General features: G+C 40.0%; 2 protein-coding genes across 14 annotated transcripts in view; one reads left to right on the top strand and one right to left on the bottom strand.

Moving 5' to 3' along the window:
- The window catches only part of PCM1 (pericentriolar material 1), an 84657-nt gene extending 75882 nt beyond the window's left edge, over positions 1-8775 (top strand). For all 13 annotated transcript variants that reach the window (XM_034772868.1, XM_034772878.1, XM_034772876.1 and 10 more), the window contains 5 exons: positions 3153-3228; positions 5170-5426; positions 5655-5747; positions 5872-5995; positions 8465-8775. In XM_034772868.1, coding sequence (XP_034628759.1) covers positions 3153-3228; positions 5170-5426; positions 5655-5747; positions 5872-5995; positions 8465-8490 — 576 coding nt within the window. In that variant the 3' untranslated portion in view covers positions 8491-8775. The remainder of the gene's footprint in view (positions 1-3152; positions 3229-5169; positions 5427-5654; positions 5748-5871; positions 5996-8464) is intronic.
- A 5790-nt stretch (positions 8776-14565) lies between these two features.
- LOC117877547 (general transcription factor IIE subunit 1-like) lies at positions 14566-21336 on the bottom strand. Its single transcript, XM_034770653.1, has 4 exons — positions 20787-21336; positions 19135-19336; positions 16851-17080; positions 14566-15349 (listed from the first exon to the last, which is right to left on the bottom strand). The coding sequence occupies exons 1-4, from the start codon at positions 21232-21234 to the stop codon at positions 14961-14963; spliced, it is 1269 nt and encodes a 422-aa protein (XP_034626544.1). The 5' UTR covers positions 21235-21336; the 3' UTR covers positions 14566-14960.
- Positions 21337-26122: the final 4786 nt, after the last annotated feature.

Genomic DNA, 26122 nt, shown 5'->3' with positions numbered 1-26122 from the left:
TATTATACATGGATACCCTTTTTCCTGTCATACATTCTTCTTGAGTTCTTGTTGGTAAGGATATTTGCATGATCAGTTTTTGATCCTATGCTATTTAATGTTTTTATCCATGATCTAGAAGGAAACAAAAATCATTACTGATAAAGTTTGCAGATGGGACAAAGATTGGGGGAGTGCTAAATAAAGGAAGAGGGAAGATCACTGATTGCTTGCTTGCTTCCCAAGTAATCTATGTGTTTTAATATGGCCAAAATATAAAGTCATGCATTTGGGAGCAAAGAATGTAGGCCATACTTAAAGAATGGGAGACTCTTTCCACCATAACTCCCAGGTCTTTTTCAGAATCACTGCTTCCCAGGTTAATCAGCTGAACATGAGCACCCAGTGTGACCCTGTGGTCAATAGGGGCTAATGCAATCCTTGGATATGTAACTCGGGCAATCTTGAGTACGAGTAGGGAGGCTATATTACTTCTATATTGGGCATTAGTGCAACCTCACTGGAATACTGTGTCCAATTCTGCTGTGCACAGTTCAGTAAGGTAGTTGATAAAATAAAGATGATTCAGAGATGAGCTGTGACAGTGATAAATGAATTGGAAAACATGCCTTTTAGTGATAGACTCAAGGAGCTCAGTCTGTTTAATTTAATGAAGATAAGGCCAAGGGGTGACTTGATCACAGTCTATAAGTACCTATATGGGGAACAGAAATTTGATAAGAGGACTCTTCAATATAGGAGACCAAGGTATAATAAGATCCAATGATTAGTAGTTGAAGATGGACAAATTCAGACTGGAAATAAGATGTAATTTTTTAATAGTGAGGATAACTAACCATTAGAACATCTTATCAAGGGTTATGGTGGATTCTCCATTAATATTGGATGTTTTTCAAAAAGATATATACTCTTGTTCAAACAGAAATTAATTATGGCCTGTGTTATATGCGGGAGGTCAGGCTAGATGATCGGTTGTATCTTCTGGCTTTACAATTAAGACTAGAATTTGGCGTGCCAATATTCAATATATTTTACAGCAGGTGTGCGTAAAAACCACAATATATCCATGACTGGGAGAGGGCAGGCAGCCTGTGGGGAGGAGGGAGGGTTTAGAGAGAGAGTGCAATGGTTCCTGTCCCATAGGACAGGGCCAGGTTCCCCACTTCAGGTGTTGTGACCTGGCCTGTGTGGTTGCACCGATACTCGGGTTTGGTGGATTCGCTCCTCCATAAGTGGAGACAGAGAGGTGGTCGCGCCGAACATGAGTTGCATGGTGACCCCACTCAGTTTGGGTGCATCTCATGCTTTATTTAAATTCACGGTTTCCAGCTTTAATATTTCGGCTGTTCATTTCCCACCTTCAGTGAATAATGTTAGTTCAGTTTAGAATGCCTACTTGCTCAGTAGCCATTTGTGATGCCCAACTATTGTTACTTTGTTAGGCTTTATCAAGTCATTACTTCTTTCTTTCTCCCCCACCCTCCACCACCAAATTGGAAAGAGAGAAAATTTGAGAAGAGAGTTGACTTTGACTAGGATGATTTTTCAGAGAAGTTTGCAGGTTTCATACATTGTGAGCATTTAAAATTTCAAATTCATCTAGTCCCATCACTATCTTCATAGATTATGAAGATCAGAAGTAGAACCGATACAGTCATCTAGTCTGACCTCCATAATACAGGCCATCAAAATTTACACAGTGATTCCTGGCATCTGGCCCAACAACTTATGGTTGAATTAAAGAATATATTGTAGAGATATCCAGTCTGGATTTCAAGACACCAAGTGAGAGAAAATGTACCACATCCTTCACTGTTAAAATATATATATCTTTTTAAATTTCCAGTTTGAATTTTGCTGGGTTAAAGTTCATGATTTCTTTATAACAGATATTTGGCTAGGGTAGTCTTCAGGTACAGTCTGGTTTTGTGCATCAGTTTAAAACCTTGCTCTCACATTGGCATTTTAAAAAGCAGCTTTGGTATGAGAGTGGTTTCCTTTCACAGGTCACGTGAACTGTCCCTACATATCCCAGTTACAATCTCTAGGTATTAAATATCCTCTATAAAAGCTGCTGTTCCAACACTTGTATTTTTATAACATCACCCCCCATGGTGATCTCTTTTCATTCTGTTTTTGAAACCAGATTTGACTCTTGAAATCTGCATTTAAAAAAAAAACACTCTTGCCCCCTTTCAAAGTGCAAGATAACTGTTTGTAGATATGGACATGAATGTAACTTCAGTTTATACTGCAGGATTTGACAGAAAAACCTATTCTCATTGTAATATGATAGCTTACAGTAAAAGAAGTTTGGTCATATCCTCAATTTTCTAAAAGAAAACGGCAACTGTTTCCATCTTTTCTGTGGTAGCATTTATGACAAGGACATAGACATATTAAGACAGGTATCAAAGACTTCTTGAAAGTCTAGATACATTGTCAGGTGATGGTTCTTTCTTCGTTCTTGTTGATAGGCCCTCTAAACTTGTAGTAGATAACTAAAACTTAGTTTGCCTTTGCAGAAGCCATTCCATCATCCCATGTACCAATACTTGCTTTATAATTCTATTCTAAATTTTTTCAATACAGTTTAACTGTACTGAAGTAAATTTAGTAGGCTGTAATTTCAAGGATCACTTCTAGAGCTTTTTTTTAAAGATAGGTACAACTACTGTCTTCTCTCCAGCCTTCTAGAATGGTAGCAGATTTCAAAATAAAATTTCAGTATTTTATTAGCTGTTGAACCACTTCATTGTTCATACTCCTTCAAGAGTTTCTAATGATTTGGTTCTAGAGACTTGTTCCTTAATTTGCCAATGAGTGAAGGGTTGGAAGGACTGACCTATGAAGACCTTTATAAAACATGTTCATTTTGCTAAAATGTCTAAGAGGTAGGCAAGTATAACTGCCTAAAAGTACTGAATGATATAAATGCTGATAGAGGAGATTTTCAGTTTGATGTATGGATTTATGAGGAGGACATCTTAACAGTGAGATCTTTTAATCTATGGAAGAGCAACTACCAAGTAAACAGTAGAACTTGCTGAGTATTTAAACTAATATAGACAAAATGTTGGTGGTTATACTGTAAGCTACTAAACTCTCCCTAATAGAAGTTATCTTGTGTAAACATGATTTTTCCCATATAGATTCCAACAGATGAATCTGATAAACCAAATGAATATGAGATTTTATCAACTAAGCAGAAATCTCTTAGTGCTAAAGGTAAGATCTGAGTAAAACTTTAAATTATGTACATAACAAAAATAAAAAAATCATACTATCACTTTCATGTAAATTTGCCTTCTACAAGAAGGAAGAAGTTGACATCTTGTAAGAATGTATTCCTTTTTTTTAATTAGATTGTTTTACTTATCTTGCATGTGCTGAGATCTAATTGTATTAAACGAGAAAAAACAAGCATTTTAAAAGAGAAACCTCAATATAATTGAGTGTATATGATAGGGTTGCATTTTGACATTTGTCCATGTATAACTTTATGGACTGTTTCGATATCATGGTTCACACACAAATTTAATTGAATATTCTTGTATCAAGAAAAAAAAACATGCTATTGAATAATAGCTGATGAGGATAATGCTTTAGTAAACTGGAACGTAAAGCTTGAATTTCATAATCAACAGATAATTGCTGCTGTCTACTTCTCACTCCCTGCCATTTTCATCCTTCATTGTCAATAAATATAAGGCTTTAAAAATATTTGATCGTTCCTGTGTGAGAAATCTTATATTAGATGGGGACTAAATCAAATCCATATCTACTGGAGAAGTGATGGGAAAATGTGTCAAACCTCTTATAACTGTTTCAAAAATAAACTGCCCTTCTGTTCTTGGCTACTTATTGGCAAAAGATGGCCAGTCTACCGCATGTCACGATGGTTGCGTCCTATCTCACCTAAGATTTATTTTCTATTACAGACAATTAGCAGTAGTCTGTGTTTTCTGCACTGACACATGCTCCTCTCATAGATTGACAGCTCTGTATCTCTGTAAATTCTGTAGTGCTTCAGCAGTCATGCAAAACATTAAGAAATCCTGCACATTGTACTGTTTAAAATTTTTATATAAGAAGAGCATACACAGACTAAAAAAAAAAAAAAAAAGGCAGACAGTTATGTGCACCTCACATTGTACATTTGCCCTTTAAGTTCCCATCAGTCATAATAATAATTGTGTTTTAACTTCAACATTCATGTCAGATCCTTTCTACATGCACCAGTCTGTTCTAAAGTTGTACCCGCTACCGGGAATAGTGTCACAAGTCTCTCTCAATATCTTCAGTGTAGGGAAGAAAACTAACTTAATCACAATATGCTGATTCATCATAAAAAATACTAACCTTGCCTTCAAAAGATTGTATTTTACATTTTGTTTTGATATAAAGTTTGTGGATAATTTAAAAAGCTAATTTAAACATCAGAATTTTAAATTAACAAGCTTAACAAATCTGTGGTTTAACAACTGCAGATTGATTAACTTTCCAAAACACTGCTAAGGATTACTCTGTTTTAGTACCAAACAACGTAAAATGAGTGTATTTTTGCACTTTAGCAATTTACCAGTAAATAAGTGCGCTAATTTCTAAACTTAAAATATTTCTGATTTTGATGTCACTGTTTATACATAGACAACATTTTAAAATGACCTACTGGAATAAATGAGGTTCTTGTAAATTATGGCTTTATAGTATCCCTTTTATACATTCTTTGAAATAACTTTTTTTTGGGGGGGAGGGAGCCTGAAATATTGAACAACTTACTATGAACCTGATCTATAAACTAGGCAGATTTGTCAAGTTTTTTACCATGATTGATCTCTGTATTTACAAAATGACGCTTGACTTTAAGGTTAGCCTATAAACTTCAGGAAGATATTTAATATGTGGTATCTGTAATTTGATATATTGGCTTTTAATTAGGTTCATTTTAGTTTGCAATGAGAGTTTACAAGGCTGTTGCCCTCTCAAATATTTCAGAATTAATTTCTGTTCCGTTCATGTCAAAGACAAATTGACTAATGTCTGCTGGAAACTTGCTTTGGTTGTTCATTTGAAGGTTTTGTGTTTTTTTTTTTTTTAAATAAAATATTAAGAAGCCATTTACTTTGTCAAAATCTGTGTCTGGTTTAAAATGCTTTGTGTTTTTAGATGAACAAGATGTGCCTGCTATTTTGCCTCATTATCGCAATATGCTGGAGAATAAGCAACTTCTAACAGTCAGTGCACCTGAGTCTGTTACTGTTACCGAGGTGTCAGCAACAGAAGAGCCAAGCCCTTCATTACTAGTAAATGAAATTCAGATATCCGAAACAATGTGCATAGAAACCAAATCCTTGACAGGAAGCCCAGAAAGCTCCATGGCTGGCAGCCCTGATACAGAGTCACCTGTGTTAGTGAATGAATATGTACGTATAGCTTGAGTTTCCATATTGTCTGTCTTGAATATAAAATTTGTCATTTCAAAGTTAAGCCTTCTTTCCAGACTCAATCAGTTTGTAGGTTAAATTGAGCATACAGGCACTTCTTTTATTTTTAGTTATATTTTAAGAGAGTTATCAGATATCTGTATTTAGAACAGAATCATGCACCTCTCTATTTTCTTCTTAAAATGTCATAAATTCTGTCATCAACAGGAAGCTGGGTCCGGAAACATAAGTCAAAAGTCTGATGAAGATGACTTTGTGAAAGTTGAAGACTTGCCCCTTAAACTCACAATATATTCAGAGGTATTTTGCTTGGAGGTTTTCTGTACTTAGAAGTGGCCATCACAGAAATGAGTCTTGTTTTTTAAATTAGGGAGGGAAGAAATAATATGACTCTGGAAACTAATTTGTTTTATCCACTCCCAAGGCAGATCTAATGAAGAAAATGGTGGCGGAGGCCCAGACTAACACTTTGTCTGATGCAATACTAGATGGTGATGGAATGCAAGGTGAAGAATTAGCTGGAGACTCTCAAACACTGAAAGAACCTGGTGAGAGATTCTTTAAATTCCTAACTCATGAATCTCCTCTTGGGAGAGTTAAGCTTTATTAGGGTCTAAAACCTTCAGGATTATTGCTGAGTAAAGCAAGAAAACTCAATCTTCCGATTGTCAGTGTATCAGTTTTCATTATGACATACTGGAAAATTTGTATTGACATAAATGTTCTTTTTTCTGCTGCTGCTTCCAGTAATTTTTATCCATCAAGATATTCTTGACTGTGACTAAAGAAGCAATCCTTTTTCTAATTGAAGTTAAGGGTAAGGAAGGATCTGATATTGTAAGTTATACATCAGCTACTCCTGGGAGAATTCTGCACCAAAAAATTAAATTCTACATATTTTATTTATCAAAATACTGCAATATAATCATGCTGGTTTCAATTATTTTGGTCATTTATTTAAACTACAATACAATGTTTGGAGAATGGGAGTGAGGAGCATTTGAGGAAATCCACCAAAACATTGCCTAATAGTAATGTAGCTAGGTTTGACCTTTTCTTTCTAGTTATTAGTCAACAATTATATGCAGCCATATGCTCAGTGTTACATCAGAGGCAACTGAAGAGCCAGTGAGGGCTGGGGAATCAGACTCACAATTTATATTGGCTACTGACCGTCTCCCGAAAGTTCAGTAGCAAATAGTTCATGGAGTACATTTTGATAAGAAATTTTTTCAGTCCAAACATTTAGACCAGTTCTAATCATTTAAATATTTATAAGGCCATGCTGTCCTTTACACCACTCTGGCCATATAAAGGAGCCCTAAAACTTTTACACCTGTTTTATGCTCCTGGGGAATTCACAAAGACACACCTACCTCCTCAGACCACCTTGAAGCCCTTCTCCTCCATGCCAAGCATGCTGCAATAGTGAGCGAGAGGGACAGGGGGTGTGTGTCTCTGTCTCTGTCTCTCTCTCTCTCTCTCTCTCTCTCTCTCTCACACACACACACACACACACACACACACACTCTCTCTCTCTCTCTCTCTCTNCTCTCTCTCTCTCTCTCTCACACACACACACACACACACACACACACACACACACACACACACACACACACACACACACACACACTCTCTCTCTCTCTCTCTCTCTTGATTTACATTTCTCTTGGCTGCTCCAGGTCCCCAAACCAACCTGTCTGTGCTGCTGGGGAACGCCATGTAACTGCTCTTGTGGCTTTCCTTTGCTCTCCTATCAGAAATCACTTTTCTGCAGGGAAGCAAAGAAATCTGTGGAGGACATGAATTCTGCACCTGCATAGTGATGCAGAATTCCCCCAGGAGTAGCCTAATAGTGTTAAATACACTTTTGTTATGTGATTCAAAACTCCTTAATTCATAGGTTACTGGGTCAGATCTGTGCATAAAGTCTTAAAATCTGCATTGACTGCTGCAGTGAGGTGAGATGCAGGTGCTAAACTTTAGTTACACTTTGAATAGGGGAAAGAACAGGTGAAGGATGACAGGGGAAAAAACCAAGTGTAGTAGATTTAAAAAAAAAAAAAGTCACCTAAGTCTGATGTAACCAGAAATCTCTTGATGGCATTTTTAGACCTGTAATTCAGATGCCTAAGAGAGGAATACTTAAAGAGCAAGGAAAGGAGATAGGATTCAATCTCTTTTGTTCTAGATATGAAGATGCAAGTCACAAAAACAAAAGTGGTATTTTAAAAGCCTGGGTATACCTTGCTGATTATGGGTCTTAATTATTTACAAACTGATATTTTCTGGTTTACTTTCTGATAGAAATTGGAATGTAATATGAAATATTTTGAAGTGTAAAAAATTACACTACAATAGACTGTTAAGCTAACTGACATACAAATTCATTCTTTTAATTCTGTCCTGAATGTAAAGAGACTTTTAAAACTAACTTTAAGGGAAAAAATAGAAATTAAAATTTGTCTTAAATCCAGTACTAAAACCTTTAATCTGTTGTAAACAAACTAAGGATATTGATTCAAGGGTGCTAGTACAATGGCAACAGTCACTGCCTGAAACAGTGACTGGTATTTCAACAGTTATAAAAGCTTGGTATTGGAACAAGACATGGTAATTTTCCTCCTAAATGTTAGATTCACATTTAGTGGCACTAAGGGCTGGTCTCCACACAAGTTGTACTTAATTGATTGGTTTCTAAACCAATCTAGTTAAATTGATGAATCTCGCTTCTGTGGACACTTAGTGTGAGTTGAGTACCCTCTTTCAATTTTGCTTAAGTTGGTAACTGCATTAGGGTGCTTTTTATCTGAAATCAGAGTGCCCACATGATGGGTTGCACCTATTCAACTAACACAATGTGCAAACTGTGTATAGACCAACAATGAGGAGGGACTTGTTTTATCAAGATGTTCTCAGCAATACAGTACTTTTAAACATATACCTGGTAAGATGTATATCTGAGATTCAGTAATTGTTCCTGGACATTAATGAGTAAAATTTTTATTTTGCAGAAACTGCTGGAGCTCAAAGTGCATGAAAAATATTCCAGAAACTACTACTTAGCCCCTCTCTACATATACCATTGCATATAGAAAATTGGCACAAACTTCACTGAATTTGAATCTGTATAAAAATGTAAATTAGTTTGACACACTACTGCCTTTAGGATAGATATGCTAACTTCTGCCCAGGACAGTTTAAACAGCTGTAACTGAATCCTCTACTGCACTGTTCTTTTTCTGTCTTAATCTTTTTTATTCATTGTGATTTGTTTAGTAATTTTAAAATGTAGTTTTAAATAAAGGTTGGACTTGTCTGTAAAGTCTTTGAGCCATTATTTTACAGTTTCTGGAAAAGTTCTGATGATGCTGTGTGAAGGCATCCAGCTCTCCTGCACAACATGAAGTGCTTTGTATTGAATGCTTATTTGTAGAGAGTACAGTATGCCATTCAAAGGGATGCTATCAGTTTTCCTGGCCTAGGAAAACTAGTCCTATCAATCTATGTGGTGGGGGAGTGTAGCTTTCAAAAACAAAAAAAAAATTCCCCTTCACCTGCTATGTAGGTGTAGCTGTCCTGTTAATTGCCCAAGCAGATGATCGATGTCTGTAAGGAAAACAGGAGTGTTTGTCATCTTGGACTATGTTGCTAGTATGACGTAGGGCTGTGAGTCCCAGCTCACATATCAACCTAGTGTGAGTGTGTATAAGAGCTAGCAAGAGTATAAGTAGTATAGCTGTGGTGGCAGGGACACCAGTATGACTTAGCTGTACTGAATACACGATCCCTGGATCCTGTGGGTATGTGCTAAGCTGTACTGCTGCTGTCTGTGCTACTGCAGCTCCACTGCTAATTATACTCAAGCTAGCTCTCCTTGAGCTAGTGAGTGAGTATCTGTAGAGGAGCTGGGCATCATACCCCTAGCTTGTAGAGTAGATGTAGCCTTAGAGTAATATGAATGCTTACATTTAACTTAAATATGTCTGGTTGTGGGAGGCAGAATTCAGAGAAGTTAAGTGAACTCTCAAAAATTAAGTAAATTAACTTTTTGGAGAGGAAGATAGAAATCATTACTATTTCCTACATGTGACGGATGCTGGATTTTAAAAAAAACTGACAATTTAAATGAGGGTGGGCCCAACATTGCTATAAACACTACAAACAATTTAAATTGCTCTGAAAATGTGTTTACCTACAATTGTCTGATACAGTAATTTGAGAAGTTTCTTTGATCTGCATTGTTCCCAAGGATGATCTCAAAGACTTGCCTATTGTCCCCTCCTCTCCCAAGGTAATACGATCCCCTATAAATCAGAAGTTCGAAACTATTAATGCAGTTCCTCAAACAAAACAAAAACCCACACACACCACAGGGCTCTAAGTTCAAGACATGTAGCCTGTTCCTTGCCTCTGTACCCCAATATTAATTGTGTAGTTGCTTCTTCCACATCCACCTGCTAGCCATTTAAAAACTAAATCTTTCCTTGTTCCAGCTCTGTCCAGTTCACTCACTTTTGAACTTTGGCATTTCTAGACTGTTTGAATTTTGTAACCTTAATGTAAACTGAATACACTTAACACTTCAGATATTAGCATACAGTCAAGATTTTAGAAACTAACACCATTACACATTCAGTAAGCAAGACTAACGTTTCTTAACTAACACTTATTTACAAAATGCCAATTTGAAACCTAGAGTTAACACTTGACAGTACAAATCAATATTTGAACTAAACAGATTTCCCTAGCTATCAACATAGCAATCTTTCAATTGCTAACTTCTTAGTGCAGGTATATTGAGCACTGTTATTTTTATTTAACCAAATCCTTAAAGTGAATATGCATGTTTAAGGTATCAGCTCATTTAAAATTAATAGCAGTACATTAGGCAAACATAAAAATAGCTTGTATTTTATCACCATCAGGGCCTTTTGGTACCAACTATGAACTGTAACTTTTGAAATACCTGACTTAAATGTTTATCACCCTTTATCCTAATTCTGTCTTATTTTGGCTGTTTCCCTACCTGGTGCAGAAAGCATCCCTGACTTTGGGGCTCCAGTAATTGCATCTGTTGAGTAATTCCTTTCCTTATTGCTTGCTGATCATTAGACAGTGGAAGTCATTCTCTCCAATTGGGGGAACAAGTTGTTCAGCAACTGCAATGCTACTTGAGTCCAGAACAGAGGAGTAATACAGACCCACTAATAACTGCTCAACTTCTGTACAATTTGGGGAGGGAGACAGGGAGAGACATGAACAGAGGGGGCAAAACTCTCTAATCTCTACATAGATTAAACTGATAAGGATTGTTTGCTTTTTGCTATAAGCCAAAAAGACACCCCTAAGCTATGTGGTACTCTTGAAGCCTGCAGATATTTGAACATATGGTTCAAACAAGGGTTTGGGAATCCGCCAGATGGTTTTGCCATTTTAGCCATTGAACTAAAGATTGGTTGCAGTATTTATTGGTCAGAACAATCTTCCTTGCTGCAGTTACAGCAGCTAGAGTAGGAGAAATCACTACTGTTTCATAGTGATAAGTGCTTTAAGATGTTCTTTAGAATTTCAAAGTTCCTTGAACAAGGCATTCTCTGAATTTGCACACGTCAGCAGTGAACCACCAAGGGGAAGATGAATAGAAAGAGCTACATCCGCTGTTTCTTAAGCTGACTTAAGTCTGTCTGCTTTGGTAGACAGAAGTTTTTCCTAAAGTACTACAGTCAGTGCTTGGGGTGTACATGTGAGTAGGCACTTGGCACAAGGCCTCAGGCATCTTGTATGTCTGGACTTCTAACTTCAGCTGTTTAATAAAGAACTGAACAGACAAACTAGCTCTCAGAAAGAATGTCTCCAGGACTCACTTTCACATCAGTTACACTAAGGGCTCCTAACATTTCATTCTCCAAGGAAATGGATTTGAGGCCAAATGTTGTAGTATGTTCTCTGTGGGCTGATCCAGATATCACTTCTATATCTTTGCAGTCCCCCATTTTGATAAGTGTTCAGAACACTTGAAATGGCAAAAAGACCCCTGCCTTAGAGCTATTGCCTTTTGTAAGAGGTATCTTAGCTAGCAGATGTAACTATGGAGGAATAGAGCTGCTTCTGTGTTCTCCACCAAGCTAAAATAGTTCTCATGACAATGCCTCACTTCCTTTCCAACTGTAGTTCTAGTCCATAGATCCTGTGAACTCATCCTCCCTCCTCTGCCTAATCATCCTATTATTAAAGTTGCATAACTTAGATTACATTTACATAATACCAGAAGGGAGTATAGTACTTTCAACAGGATTTCAGGAGAAAGTGGATTTAAGCCAGTGTTCTGGTGGCTTTATCATCAAAAATGATAAAAGGGCAAAAAGGTACTCAAGAACTTTATATACCTATAAAAGGTAACTATTGCTTAGAGGAAATCAAATACTACATCAAAAAGGAATTGGCCAGGAATCCTTTAGGGACCAAAGGCATATTACAATACCTGCCACTACTGCTTGAAGCATAAACTAGTTCCAAAACAGAAGTAACATGGTAAATCTGTGTACACTTACTTTCAGAGAACAATGTAAGCTCTACCTCAGATTCACCATTGCAGCCTGAAGCTTCATGAATACAAAAAGCACAACATTGATTAAAAAACTAGAATTCTATTAAATGGGTTTAACTTAACTGATATGTCTTGAATTGTAGACTTCCACTTTTTTAAAGATGCCTTTTTATCCCTCACTGCTTCTTTTACATGGTGGTTAAGCCACAGTGGCTCTTTTTTAGTTTTTACTGTGTTTCTTAATTTGGGTTATACATTTAAGTTAGGCCTCTATTATGGTGTCTTTAAAAAGCACCCATGCAGCTTGCAGGGATTTCACTCTAGTCACTGTACCTTTTAACTTCTGTTAACTAACCCCCTCATTTTTGCATAGTTCCCCTTTTTGAAATTAAATGCCACAGTGTTGGGTTGTTGAAATGTTCTTCCCACCACAGGGATGTTCAATGTTATATTATGGTCACTACTTCCAAGCGGTCCTGTTATAATAGTTATCTCTTGGATCAGCTCCTGCGCTCCCCTCAGGACTAAATCGAGAGTTGCCTCTCCCCCTTGTGGGTTCCCGGACCAGCTGCTCCGAGAAGCAGTCATTTAAAGTATCAAGAAATTGTGTCTGCATTTCGTCCTGAGGTGACATGTTCCCAGTCAATATGGGGATAACTGAAATCCCCCACTATTATTGAGTTCTTAATTTTGATAGCATTTCATCATCACTATCACTGTCCTGGTCAGGTGGTAGATTAGGGATCTATTATTAGAGCATGAAATTTCTATCCATAGAGATTCTATGGAACATGTAGATTCACTTAAGATTTTTACTTCATTTGATTCTACATTTTCTTTCACATAGTTCCCCTCCCTCCCCCCACCCCAATTACCTGTTCTGTTCTTCCGATATATTTTGTACCATTGATTATCCTCACTCCACCAGGTTTCTGTGATGCTTATTATATCAATATCCTCCTTTATCACGAGGCACTCTAGTTCATCCATCTTATTATTTAGACTTTAGCTTTTGTGTACAAGCACTTTAAAAACTTGTCACTGTTTATTTGTCTGCCCTTTTCTGATGTGTCTAATTCTTTGGGAATGTTTCTCATCTGATCTGGCCCTCACATTATCCTCTTCCATCCTCTGCTCCTGACTATAACCTAGAGAACCTAAGAAGTCTCTGTCCGATCCACGTGCTCCTCTGCAACAGGTGGCTTCTCCATCAACCCCCCCACCCCCATCTCCTAGTTTAAAAACTGCATGTAAAATGTAAACACATACATCTAGGAACCAACAACAGACCATAGAAACCGACTAGATGGGGGACTCTACTCTGGGAAACTGACTCTGAAAAAGAGTTGGGGGGCATGGTGGATAATCAACTGACCATGAGCTCCCAGTGTGACACTGATCAAAAGAACAAACTCTATCCTGGGATGCATAAAGAGGGGAATCTTCAGTAGAAGTTATTTTTTCTCTGTATCTGGCACTGGTGCAACCTCTGCTGGAATAGTATGTCCTGTTCTGGTGCTCACAATTCAAAAAAAAGATGTTGATAAATTGAAAAGGGTTCAGAGAAGAAACTGCTAAAGGATTAGAAAACATGCCTTATTGTGGTAGATTCAAAGAGCTCACTATTGAGCTTAAAGAGAAGGCTAATGGGTGACTTGATTACAGTCTATAAATATTTACAGGGGAATAACTATTTAATAATGGGCTCTTCAGTCTAGCAGACAAAGGCTAACATGCTGCAGGGGTTGGAAGTTGAAGCTAGAGCACTCCAGACTGGAACTAAGAAGTTGTTAATAGGAGTAATTAATCATTGGAACAGTTTACCAGGGGTCATGGTGGAGTCTCCATCCCTGGCAATTTTTAAATCCGGTTGGATTTTTTTTCTAACATATGCTCTAGGAATTATTGTGGGTAAATTCTCTGGCCTGTGTTGTACAGGAGGTCAGACTAGATGATTGCAATAGTCCCTTCTGGCCTCGGACTCTATGAATGAGGTAATTTCCTATGGAGGAACCCACCTCTTCTCTGGGACTTTGCTCACACTTTACCCTGAGGTTTTTTTTTTTTTTTTTTTTTTTTTTTAAATTCTGATCCATCCCAAAAGGGATCAGTTACAGAGCACTTAGTAATCTTTTTTCAGCTGTGTGGTTTTTTTTGGGGGGGAGGGGCGGAGAGAATAGACAGTTTTTGCTAATCCAGATAATTCTCTTTAAATTAGCCATCAAACTGTTATGACTGTTATTGCTTTGATTTCAAGTATTAGTATTAACTCTAGAGAGAGAAATCTGGGTGCAGGGATTTGTTGCAGGGACATTCCTTTCTGATTGCTCTGCCTGTAATACTCCACCACAGTAAGAGCATCCACTCCAGAAGAATCGTTGGACACGTTGGAGTGAAGGTTACAGTAGCGATGAGTTTTAACGCACTTATCGAGAAACGGAAATTAATCTAACAACACCTTGGCAGGAAGATGGATTACATGGCCTGTTAAATCCTTTTAGGTTCTGACTGTCACTTGGTTTTAGGCATTTATTTTAGCACTCAGACAATTGTGTCCTGTTGAGATTTATTTATTGATCAGACAGGATGATTCCTGCTTCTAAAGTAATTAAAGCATTACATTTTGTTTTTTTGTTACAATACTTAACATATTAAACAAAATTTAGGACTGTTTCACAAACAGGAACTATATGGAAACAATTTAAATTCTCTAGCTTGAAACCAACCAAGGTTATTTGCAACATCTTCACTTTGTTGCTTTGGAGAAGCAACACAAGTACAAATTAAATAGCAAGCTCTCCCAGGAGCAGATTTAGACTATACCACCACCTTCACAAAAAATATCCTGAACTTTACATTTGTTTCACCCAGCAACAACTGTAGGTTAAGCTACAACAGGAACTTCATACAGCACTTCTAAAACTTACATGTGCAGTACAATTGCTTTTTAATTCATTCATTCACTCAAAGACAGACTGGAACATTTCTTGTCCCACCTTGATGTAAACTTCTCTCTCTTTGTCTGTCATAAGTGACACTAGCTCTGGATTGTCACTAACTTCACTGTACAAGTGGGCCTGTCCAGCAACCATTACTGTAGGATCCAGTGTTTCCTGTTCCTCTTGTTCCAAGTCACTCCCTGCTGCTTTAACTACCACAGGTTTTGCATGTTTGGCCTCCTCCTCTGATTCACTGGTGTCACTTTCTGACTCATGCAGTTTGTTTCTGGCAAGCGGAGGGGGATGCCCTGTGCCAGAGGAAGACTTAGATTCATGGATGAGAAGAGTCCTTATTACTTCATTATCAGTAACAACTTCCTTAACATAGTCATCGGTTTCTTTGGACATTTCTGTTCCCAAAAACAAAAGAGCACCAAATAAGCCATACGCGATTAACATGTAAATAAACCAGTAATTTTCCCCTTGAACAATCCTATTTAAGTTTGACAATTGCAATCAAAGGATAAGACATCTTTCACAAGCGAATGGAATGAATGTTTTCCTGTTCATTTATAAGCAGGGTATATGAAGTATATTAAAATGGGATGGAGAGATATGGACAGTAAATGCACCTCCACCCCTCCTTTAAAATAGAGAGCGCGCCATCTCAGCTGTAATTTTGATATCTGATATTGAGCATACCTGTTTCAATGGTTTTCTAAACATGGCACCCTGGCTGCTTCTGTAATTCAGCACCAGATGTATCAGGAAATAAAATTAGATTTGTGTTTGAAATATAGCTTCTTATTTACGTTATCTTAGAAGCATTGAGCCACTGAAGATATTTTTTTGTAGTTGCATCTAGCACTTTGTAAGTTACTCCTCTACTGAAAAATTCTGAACAAGATCATTTTTGATTAAACTGACCTACTTTAATGGTTTGTTCTGTGGTTAATACTTGTTTCCTGCTTATCAGTAGATTTGCCCCCGAGCCTTATGTACAGAATATTCCTTTAAACCTTCAGATTTTTGTTCATAAATCTAATCCAAACCTCATGTTCAGCTATTGGAGTCTGAGGCCAGCGTTTTCGTAAGTGATCAGTGAATAAGGTGTCTCTCAAACTTGGTGCCCAAAAAGGGCCCAATTTTCAAAAAGGAGTGCCCAGCATTTTTTGAAAGTTAGTACACTTTAAAGTGTCTCTAGGCTAGGTGAACATGCTGAATCACTACTAGCATTTGAAAAACCTTGTCCTGTATAGATTTATATTTCTAAAGGCCAGAAGGAACTAGTATCAACTAATCTTATCTCCTATATATCAAAGGTCATACATTCTAGCTCAGACATTATCTTTTATATAGATACCAAACCTTGATTTAAAGGATTCAAGGGATGAAAAAAATCCACCTCTTTCCTTGGCAAGATTTTCAAATGGTTAGTTACCCTCTTAATACACCTCATTTCCAGCTTGAATTTATCTAGCTTCAGCTTCCAGCCATGGAATCTTGTTAAGCTTTTGTCTGCTTGCTTAAAGAGCCCTCTACTAGCAGAAGTCTCTCAGGTAGGTACTTGTACAGATATAAATATCCCAAAGAAGCATTCAGTTTCCTGCTATTCCCAGATTTAGAAGAGCTTTACCAAGATTTGTTGTTACATAGAATACATCGTTCAAGAAGATATTTTAAAATAGAAGGCTACTAAAAGACTGGGATTTTTCAGAACTTGGTGCCTAAAGCAAGGTTCTTAAGTCCGTATTTAGGACTTACATGAGGACAGTTTTCAAAAGTGCTGAGAATCCACCAGCTACTAATGTGGTGGTGAGGAGATAATTAATTACAGTACATTCCTAACTCCATGGACATATCAAAACATGACCATACTTTCAAATGTTAGGTTCTCAAATTTTGTCTTACCAGTATTGGAGTCAGTTGCATATGAAGATGCTCCTTGTACAGTACTTTGTGACATCCATATAGGATGTTCTTTAGTCACTTTTTCCTTCCCTTTCATCTTTGGTTCAGAATCTTGGACATCAATGACCAAGTTTTGAACATACATATTACTGACAGATGAATTCTTGTTGGCCCATTTCTCAGGATGGCTACTGGAGTCCAGGATGCTTGAACATACCTTCTGTTCAAAGCTGAAGGAAAAAAGTTTAATTCTTGCTTGCAGGGTGTCACTCTCCCAAACCCCAGGGTATTTAAAAGCCCCCTCAGTCCCCCCCTCCCCCGCCCAAAACACAACACCACCACCTCATCTCTCAAATCAAGAAAACTGACCAGATTAATTTCAGTTTGGCCAGCTACACTGTATCTTGAGATAAAAATAATCTCCTCCCCAATCCATGATTAACGTGTGTGGTTCTGAGCCCTTAATAGCTGCATACTCTTTTCTAGAACACATTTTTGGATCAAGTGTATTGTTAGGATTAATGTAATGGTTTCACAGTAGAGAGTAAAGAGAACAAGAGAAGCTAAAATTAGTATTGAGAGAAATATAACAAACTTAAGAAGAAAAACTCTCCCCAATGTGAAAAAAAAAATATTTGAGTTTGAGGGGTAAATACACACATTTAATAATTGGGAGTTTTTAGAGTGCCATATGCTACAGATATGCCAAACTAACACAGGTCTGTATGTTAAGCAGTTCTGGAAAAGACAAAAACACAAACCACTCAGGCACAATACAAGACAAATAGAGTAGAAAGAACAGTGAACCTAGAATGTTGCACAGAAAAGGATTTTAGGTTTCTTTATTTATTATTTTCTATGCATGGAACTTGGTACATATTAAGCAAGAACTTGTTTCAGTGCAGCATTAAAGAGACTCCATTCTAGACTTTGTGAAAGGATGACAAAGTTTAGAGGAGACAAAGGAGTTGTTGGGCAGGTGTGCAAGAAGATACAAATAGGGATGGAGACAGAACGCTGAAAGTGAGTAAAAAGTAAATAGCAGTAGTCAAGGAGGAAGTGTTAGGAAAGCCTGCCAATGAGTAGTTTTGGGGGGCTGGAACTTTGGAAATGTAAAGGAAGAAGCAGTAAGATGTGCTTGAGGGTCTGGGAGTGCAGGAAAGGAGGCAGAGGAGAATCAAAAGTGACATCAAGGCCGTGAGCTCGGGTAATAGGAAGGATTAAGAAAAGAGGAGAGGACAGGGCTTAAGTGGGAAAGTTAAAAAACAAAAGAAAAATAACCTGTCAACTAGGCAGATCTGGGAGTCAAATAGTAATGGTATCAATGATGAGGAACAAATCAGTCATGGAACATAGATGGGAAAAAAGATGTAGAAGACCATGGGAATCCACACAAAGACTTCAGAAATGCAGAAAGGTGTGTGTGTGTGTGGAGGGGGGGGGGACAAAATTGAGATGGGAATAATGACATACCATGTCAGAGGGAGTAGAGAAATCAGAAACATTGCCGGGGCGGGGGGGGGGGGGGGGGGGGGGGAGTGGAAGAGGGCTTAACTTGATCAAGCAACAGTTATTGGGGACTTTCCTGAGAGGAATTTCTGTGAAGGAAAGTTGGAGAAAGCCACATGGCAAAAAGTTGAAGAGGGAAATATTAGAAACTATTTAGTGCAGAGTAGTAGGAACAGAGGCCGAAGGAGAGCAGGAGGAGGAGGGTTCTGCGAGAGTGAATCCAATGGAGTTTTAAAAAGAGAGGAAAACAAGGGCATGTTTGAATGTGGAAAGGAAATTGAGACAGGCGGGTGACTGAAAGGGATTAAGGTTAGGAGTGGAAAGAGTCAGGAGCAAGAGAGCAGATAACTGGCTTGGAGATATAGGAGAAGGAAGAGATTGGCATGAAAAATAAGATGGAGGGAAAGAAGTGAAGGAGAGCCTAGCAAAAAATCTAATTTTTTAAGTAGTTATCAGGATCTTAGGCAGATACAGAGAAGGAGTCGGCTGGTAGTTTTAAGGAAGGCACAGTGACGAAAAGCTGCCAAATGTTTATATGCACAGGAGTCAGAACTAAAATTATGTAAAAATAGGCCTTAGTGGCCTTTTGAAAGACAATTCATGATTCTAGTCAGCACGATTTCACCTCACCATCTTGGGCCACTTTCTGTCCTCCACTTACATGGGACGAAAGGTTTACAAGTTTAGCTTAAATTATGCTCTAGAAGAAGTGAGCCAGAAAAGATTTGGTTTCCATAAGTTATAACTTGTATTGAGAAGAGATTTCTCTTCATACCTTTCTGATAGCTCTGGAATTTCCGTTGGCTGAGGCTCAAGCAAATCATGTGGTAGAACAACCTCTTCAGTTTCCCGCAGCAGTGCAAAGATGGGTTCGATCTGTTCGTTAAATTTTGCTAGCAAGGTTCGAGCATCTCGTTTGGGAAGTGCAGAGGCATCCTCCTCAACTTCAGCATTGCAGTAGGTGCAGCGGAAAGTCTCTGCAACATCACCCCCATTTGAAATTCACAGGTTAGTAAAAGATACAAAAATTTAGCAGTGAGCTTTGCCAAGGAATTTGCTCCTCCAATGAATAAGACTTTTGAAGAACAACTCAGTTCCATGCTACAACCGTTTATTGAAGGGACACAATCAACTTGAAATCTGTTAATTTCAAAACATTTTTGTTAAAAAGCAGTTGCTGATACTATTCCTGCCTCTGAATCCTGGGGAATAATGAAAGTTTTACAATCACATTTGCCTCTGATTTTGACACACTTGTGTAAAAGATCCACACAAACAGACTACCATAGGAAAGAGAAATTGTGCATTTGGCAACATCTTCTGTATAGTCAATTTCTTCTCTCTAATATCTTATACTTGTTCATTCATCTTAGATGTAACATGGAACAAGAGGTAAAATATTTTCTGGCAGATTTGATGTTTAAATTGACAGTATCCTTTTAAACACAATGGTGCTATTTCTAGCTGAATCCAGCAGTGAAAACTAGTACCTCTACCTCAAGGAACCTGTTTGAAGCGTATAGTTCTACTCTGAAAAGCTACTCTGTAAAAGTGTCACCATCAGCTGCTTCCATATTTATTGTTTCAATGATTACAGATCAAATTTGCTCAGTTTACAAGCCAAGGATTTTGCCAGCACACAGCCCTTTAAATTCCCTTTACAATATCAAAATCAAGCTTTGTTAATTCTTTCTGGTTCATTCATCCTTACTAGCTCCCCAGCTGTTTATAGTGTTGGTAGGTGTCAGATTGCCATTGCATCACACCTCCCCATGCCTTGTCCAGTGAATTTGAAATGCAACTTCTGGTTCAGTTGGCTTGAAGAGGAGGCAGAAACTCTTGAGTTCTTATGTCAGCTCAGCTCCTGACTTGCTATGTGGCTTTGGGAAGACCCTGAACCTCTATGTCTCAGTTGCCCTATCTGTAGAATGGGGATGCTTATACCTCCCACTCTGGTGTTAGGAGAATTAGTTAATGTTTGTTAAAATATAGTATTTCAAATTGTTTTATTAGTACTTTATGGCATCTTGCCTCAGGATCTTCATGCATTTATAATCATTAAATTAATTTAACCTCACAACACCCAGATGAAATGGACAACTTACTTGCATTTTAAAAGGTGAGGCAATTAAAGACACATAAAACTTGGTTAAACTACTTGGCCAAAGTCAAACAGCAAGTCCATAGCAGAGCTGAGACTAATCTGAATCCCAGGGCTGCATCTTAGCTACAAGAATATCCTTCCTCTTCACCACAGCTCATTCTACAAGCCCAATTATTTCCTTGTACTTTTTTTTAGGGCAACTGTCCAAAAACAAAACCCAACCAACCTGGTTCTATTACGAAACGTGCACAGGTGCAGACACATTTAATGCTGTCAACAATTTCCTGAAGGATGAGAGTGGATGAGCAGTCTAGCTGGCATACCTGTGAATATGTCAAACAGCTGATTTACTTCCAGGTCTGTGTAAGTGCTAAAGCAAGACGGACACTTGAAGGAGGACCTGGTAGTTGAATCCCGCTCATCTGCTTCTATCTTCCGGCGCACATGATCCAGTTTGTACTTAACCACATCCACCAGCACCTTGTAGTTGATGTAGTAGTAATTATGCCTTGTACTCTTCCCATTGGGCCCTGTTTCAACCCGCATGCGCAGCTTGACAAATTTATCTGCCTTGAGCGTGTTGAGGACAGTGCGCAACTGTTTGCGTTCATACTTGAGCAGTAGCAGCAAGTCATCCTCCTTCACACAGGGGTATCGGATCAATACATCAAGGACCAGTGAGTACTCTACCCCATAGAAGCCACGCACCATGTATTTGGCCAACCGTTTCAGTGCTGCTGGGACTTCCGTAATAACATCTTGATCTCCCATCAGTAACTAAACTGTGTCAGAAAGAGGAGTGTTAGTATATGTAACACCGACAGACCCCAGTTATCAGTGGGCAGGATCGAACCTGGGGCCTCTGGAGCTTAGTGCATGAGCCTCTACAGCATGAACTAAAAGCCATATGGCTATTAGCTAAGGCTGTAGAGCAAACTCAATATCTTTCTCTAAGTGTTCTCAGCACCACTGTATGGGACAGAGCACCACACGCAGGAGGTGTGTGTGTTACATATACAGCCTCATTATTAAGGCTGTACGCAATATTAAGTGTTTTGTGAACCTTTGGATAGCTCAGATTGGTTCTAAAGCAGGTCATCTGCAATGCTGCTCTTTCAATAGGAGTCTGAGTCTGTGTCTCCATTCTGTAGAATCATCATTAGGTTCTGATCAACCCCATCACATCTGGATATTAAAGCTTATTGAATGCTTTTGGGCCTAGCTGTGTATTAGTGAGTATCTATACAACAGATGCCCCCTGCTGGGTAAGGGAGAAGGTGTTAGAAAAACTCCACAAGCTTCCTCTGACAGAATTTTCCCTTGAACTATCTCCTCTGAGGGTGGACATGGAGGTAGGATGACGACGGGATTTTGGTTTCTAAAGGTCACCCACCCCACCTTTAAGACTACTGTTTTCTTTCAACTTGGCTTGTAGATCACACCAATTGGAATTCAGGTCTGAAGTGAACATTGCGTGTCCTGTGCTGGAACTTACTGTGTACAAGGTTAGCGAGAAGTCTCTACAAGTGTCATATGATCGCTTACGGTTGCCAATTCTCCCAGTTTTGCCGTGAGTCTCCCAGAATTGGGCTTAATCTCCTGGAGAAAACTGAAGCCAATCCAGGAGATTTTAAACTGCTAGAAGTCTGAAAGCACAGCAGGGCTAAGGCAGGCTCCGTAACTGCCCTGGCTCTGCACCACTCCCGGGAGCAGCCGGCATGTCCGGTCCCTAGGCAAGCGGGGGAGGGGTCTCTGCACACTGCCCCTGCCTGCAGATGTCACCCCTGCAGCTTCCATTGGCCCCGGTTCCTGGCCAACGGAAGCTGCTGAATCAGCACTGGGGGCAGGGGCAGCACACAGAGCCACCTGCCTCCCCTCCACCTAGGGGATGGACATGCTTCCAGGAGTGGCGTGGAGCAAGGGCAGACAGGGAGCCTGCTTAGCCCTGCTGCGCTGCTGACCGGGAGCCACCTGAGGTAAGCACTGCCTGGCTGGAGCCTGCCCCCCCTCATCCCCTCCTGCACCCCAACCCCCTGCCCTGAGCCCCCTCCTGGAGCCAGTACCCCACACCCCAACCCTCTGCCCCAGGTTAGAATCCCCTCCCATAGCTAAACTCTCTCCTAGAGCCTGCACCCCAATCCTCTGCCCCAGCCCATAGTCCCCCCCTGCACCCAAAGTCCCTCCCAGAGCCCACATCCCCTCCTGCATCCCAGCCTCCTTCCCCAGGCTCAGCCCAGAGACCCCCTCCCACACTCCAAACCCCTTGGCCCCAGCCCAGAGCCCACATCCCAACTCCTTGCCCCATCCCAATGAAAGTGAGTGAGGATTGGGGAGAGCAAATAAAGGAGGGAGGGGTGATGGAGCGAGCAGGGGCAGGGCCAAGGGTGTTTGTGTGATTAGACAGTTGGCAACCTTAGATATCTTGTATTAATTAATAAAATAGTTTAACATACCTCATGACACCATTCCAAGGGATAAACACAAGAAGGGAGCATTGAGATTGAACTATAAGACTTAATGTGGCATTTTCTATCTTCTAAATGCTCGACTGCTGTCCAGATTGCAATGGTCCCCAAGGGAATGAATGTTCAGCAACCCAGAAGAGTCAGAACACAGAGGGGTTAGGCCTATTCCAGCCTTCCCCCAACATACCCGTGTAGACAGGGTGCAGCGTAAGACTGTTCCACTTGCCCATAGCAACCAAGAAATACTCCCTGTGACAGGGATGTTCCCTGGTGGGATGATCTGACTGGTTTCTAGCCCTTTGTGGGGCCTTTGTCACAAAATCAGTCCTGTTCGTTAGAATTTATCCTCATACTCTCTAATTCAGCTATTTTAACCATTAACGGTAACGATGGTTATCAGGGGAAAAGAAATCTGTTGCCTGGATATGTCCCAAAGAAAGCATCTTGATTCAGTAGGTCCAGGCTGAGTAGTATCCTGTAACATTATACACAGCACTTTTTATCGAGAACACTCTCCAAAGTATATACATAAAGCACCACTGGAATAGAAGGCCATGTCCTCTGGGGTGGCGGACACCTGCCAACTGCAGCACAAGATGGGCGAGTGAGTGGGAGGATGTTCTGTGTAATGACACTGAGAAAACCTCCTCTTGCAAGATGCATCATATACTCTCCAATGTCCACATTGAGCTCCAATTTTTAAGGCTGGCCAGAATACTTCCCACAGCAAACTGCATGGAGCTAAGTTTATCTATCTTGAAGATGTATAGCTGATCTAATCCTGTCTAGGTTTGAACTGGTGTCTAAATATCTCAAAGTTTTGTGCTTAAACCACTCTGCCACCCCTTCAGCATGGCTAGAAGACCCACTGCTGTTTCTCTTTCATTGTCTTTATAAATCAGATTCTCTTTCCACAGCAAATGCTTCTGCTAAACCTTCTCCTCTTCAAACCCCTTCTAGTAATTCTCATTTTACATATATTCTGATAACCTCCCGGTCTTAAAACTCTGTGAAAGGCAGCATAGTTAGGCTACTGACAGGCAGGGCTGCCCAGAGGGGGGGCAAGTGGGGCAATTTGCCCCAGGCCCCGGGCGGGCCCCCACGAGAATGTCGGAGGCTCCCCCCTGCCTCCGACTTCGTTTTCCCCCATCCCCTGGCGCCTCAGTGCGCCGCGTCCAGGAGTGGTCCTGGACAGAGAGGCAGTGGCGTGGCTCGGGTGGGGCCTGAGGTCCTCCAACTCGGAGCTGCGTGGTAAGGGGGTGGGGCTGCGACCTCCAGCAGGCCGAGCGGCAGAAGCTCCTGGACGCGGCTCGCTGAGGCTCTGGGAGAGGGGGGTAAGCGGCATGGTAAGCCCCTCTGAGCCGGGCACCCCCCCAGCCCTGATCTCCAGCTCTGAGCCAAGCCAACCCCCCCTGAGCCGGGCACCCCCGACCCCATCCAGCCCCAGCCGAGACCCCCAGCTCCAAGCCCAGCCCCTCTGAGCCGGGCACCCCCCAACCCAGAGCCCACCTCCCCACCCAGCCCTGGGCAACAGTAGCGCCACCCCCAGGCAGTGACAGCCCATTGGCACCAACCATCACCATCACCCAGCGACAGCCCATTATGTAATTGCAAATGTATACATACCATTAAAGCATTTAATGTTTTTAAATAATGTATTTCATGTATTTTCAAATTATTAAAAAATGTTTAAATGTATTTCACTGGTTATTGTTTACATTTCCAAATACATGTTACTATAGTATTGCAACTTTTTTTTATGGACTGGGCCCCCAAAATTGCTTTGCCCCAGGCCCCCTGAATCCTCTGGGCGGCCCTGCTGACAGGGGCAGTCTACCTGGAGTACTGCTACCCCAGCTGCAGCAGGCACCAACTAATAGACTTCGCACTATAATAAACTAATTAATAAAATTAATAAAATAATTAAAATGTAGACAATGCGTTGTCCCCCTGTGAGGTAATTCACTAACGTTACCTCCATTTTATAGATGGGGAGTCAGAAAAGTTAAGAGACTTGCCCACGGTCACCCAGGAATTTAGTGGCAGAACCAGGAGTAGAACCCTGGAGCCCTATTCTCCTGCTGCAGGACACAAGTCGCTGTTAGTATGCCACATGGGAGAGGTGTGTAATTGAGGGTGGTGGAAGGTAAAGTCCCATGTCTCGTGACTGCCATTGTCCTTGCAAAGAGCTTCCTCCCACCCTTCCTAGTAAGTTGTTGAGATGTCAGTTTTTGTCACCTCATGACTATCCCTCTCCATGTCGGCCCCACTGACTGAGTCCATAAAGTCAGGGGCGAGAGAGGAATGGCTGAGCCACTCCTCTGTTCCCATCCTTAGCTTGTTCAATGCTGCTTTGACACCACACATCATGGCATCTTGCTGGACAGTGTAGTACCAACAGCCCCTTTCTCCTCATCTAAGTTTCCTTCCCTTGAAGCTGCCTCTCATAACATACTCCTGCATAAAATATTTTCACTGGTCTGACAGTTAGACCCCATATTTGTTAGGTGGTGAACTGTTTTTCCCACACACCTCACCAGTTTTAATTTATAAAACTGTTTAGGAACAAGTATTTAAAAAAAAACCTGATTTACTTCAGCCTTAGTCCTAACCATTGTTAAATCAGATTTGGTTTCAGCAGAATGGGAGCTTTCTCGCTCTCTCGAATGCATTATTTAAGATGGTCTAGTAGACACTGCACAGAACTTTCAATTTCTAAACAAGTGCAAAACCAATTTAATTTCTATTAAAGCAAGATGCTTTGCACCTGGAAAGCAGCTCCATCCCACAGCTCTAAAGCCTCCTTATAGACAGGAGTGGGAGCAAACACTCCCACCCTGTACTGAGACATCACTTGCCAGTGTTGGTAAGAAATATAGACATTAGATCATAGGCAATTTAATCAAGTTGCAAGAATGATAACTAGCTTCACTTCCCAGGGAAAAGCCTAAAATAAAGAATGTAGAAACTATCCTCAGAGCTTTTGTGCTTACGGAATGCTTACATAAGGTTACTTATCAAATTGATAGACAATTATCAAAGCAGAATTCAAGTTAACAGACATCATACACAGTATATGCAGCAGGATTTTCAAAAGCCAGTTGCTTAAAGTTAATTTCTTACCACAGCTATTAAGAAAAAGTAAAAACTGCCCCACAATCATTTTATCAGTGATAGTTTGATCAATTTATGCA

The sequence above is a fragment of the Trachemys scripta genome, chromosome 5 (assembly GCF_013100865.1).
Source record: "Trachemys scripta elegans isolate TJP31775 chromosome 5, CAS_Tse_1.0, whole genome shotgun sequence".
NCBI classification, from domain to species: domain Eukaryota; kingdom Metazoa; phylum Chordata; order Testudines; family Emydidae; genus Trachemys; species Trachemys scripta.
Note: the sequence above shows the minus strand (reverse complement) of the source record. Positions and strands in the feature narration are given on the sequence as shown.

Bases quoted from the DNA above. Each gene is read 5' to 3' on its own strand.
- LOC117877547 (XM_034770653.1), bottom strand. From the start codon at position 21,234: ATGGGAGATCAAGATGTTATTACGGAAGTCCCAGCAGCACTGAAACGG. The intron at 17,081-19,134 runs GTATGAAGAGAA...TTTTTCCTTCAG, and splicing joins ATTCCAGAGCTATCAGAAAG to CTTTGAACAGAAGGTATGTT. The intron at 15,350-16,850 runs GTAAGACAAAAT...TTTTGGGAACAG, and splicing joins TGCAACTGACTCCAATACTG to AAATGTCCAAAGAAACCGAT.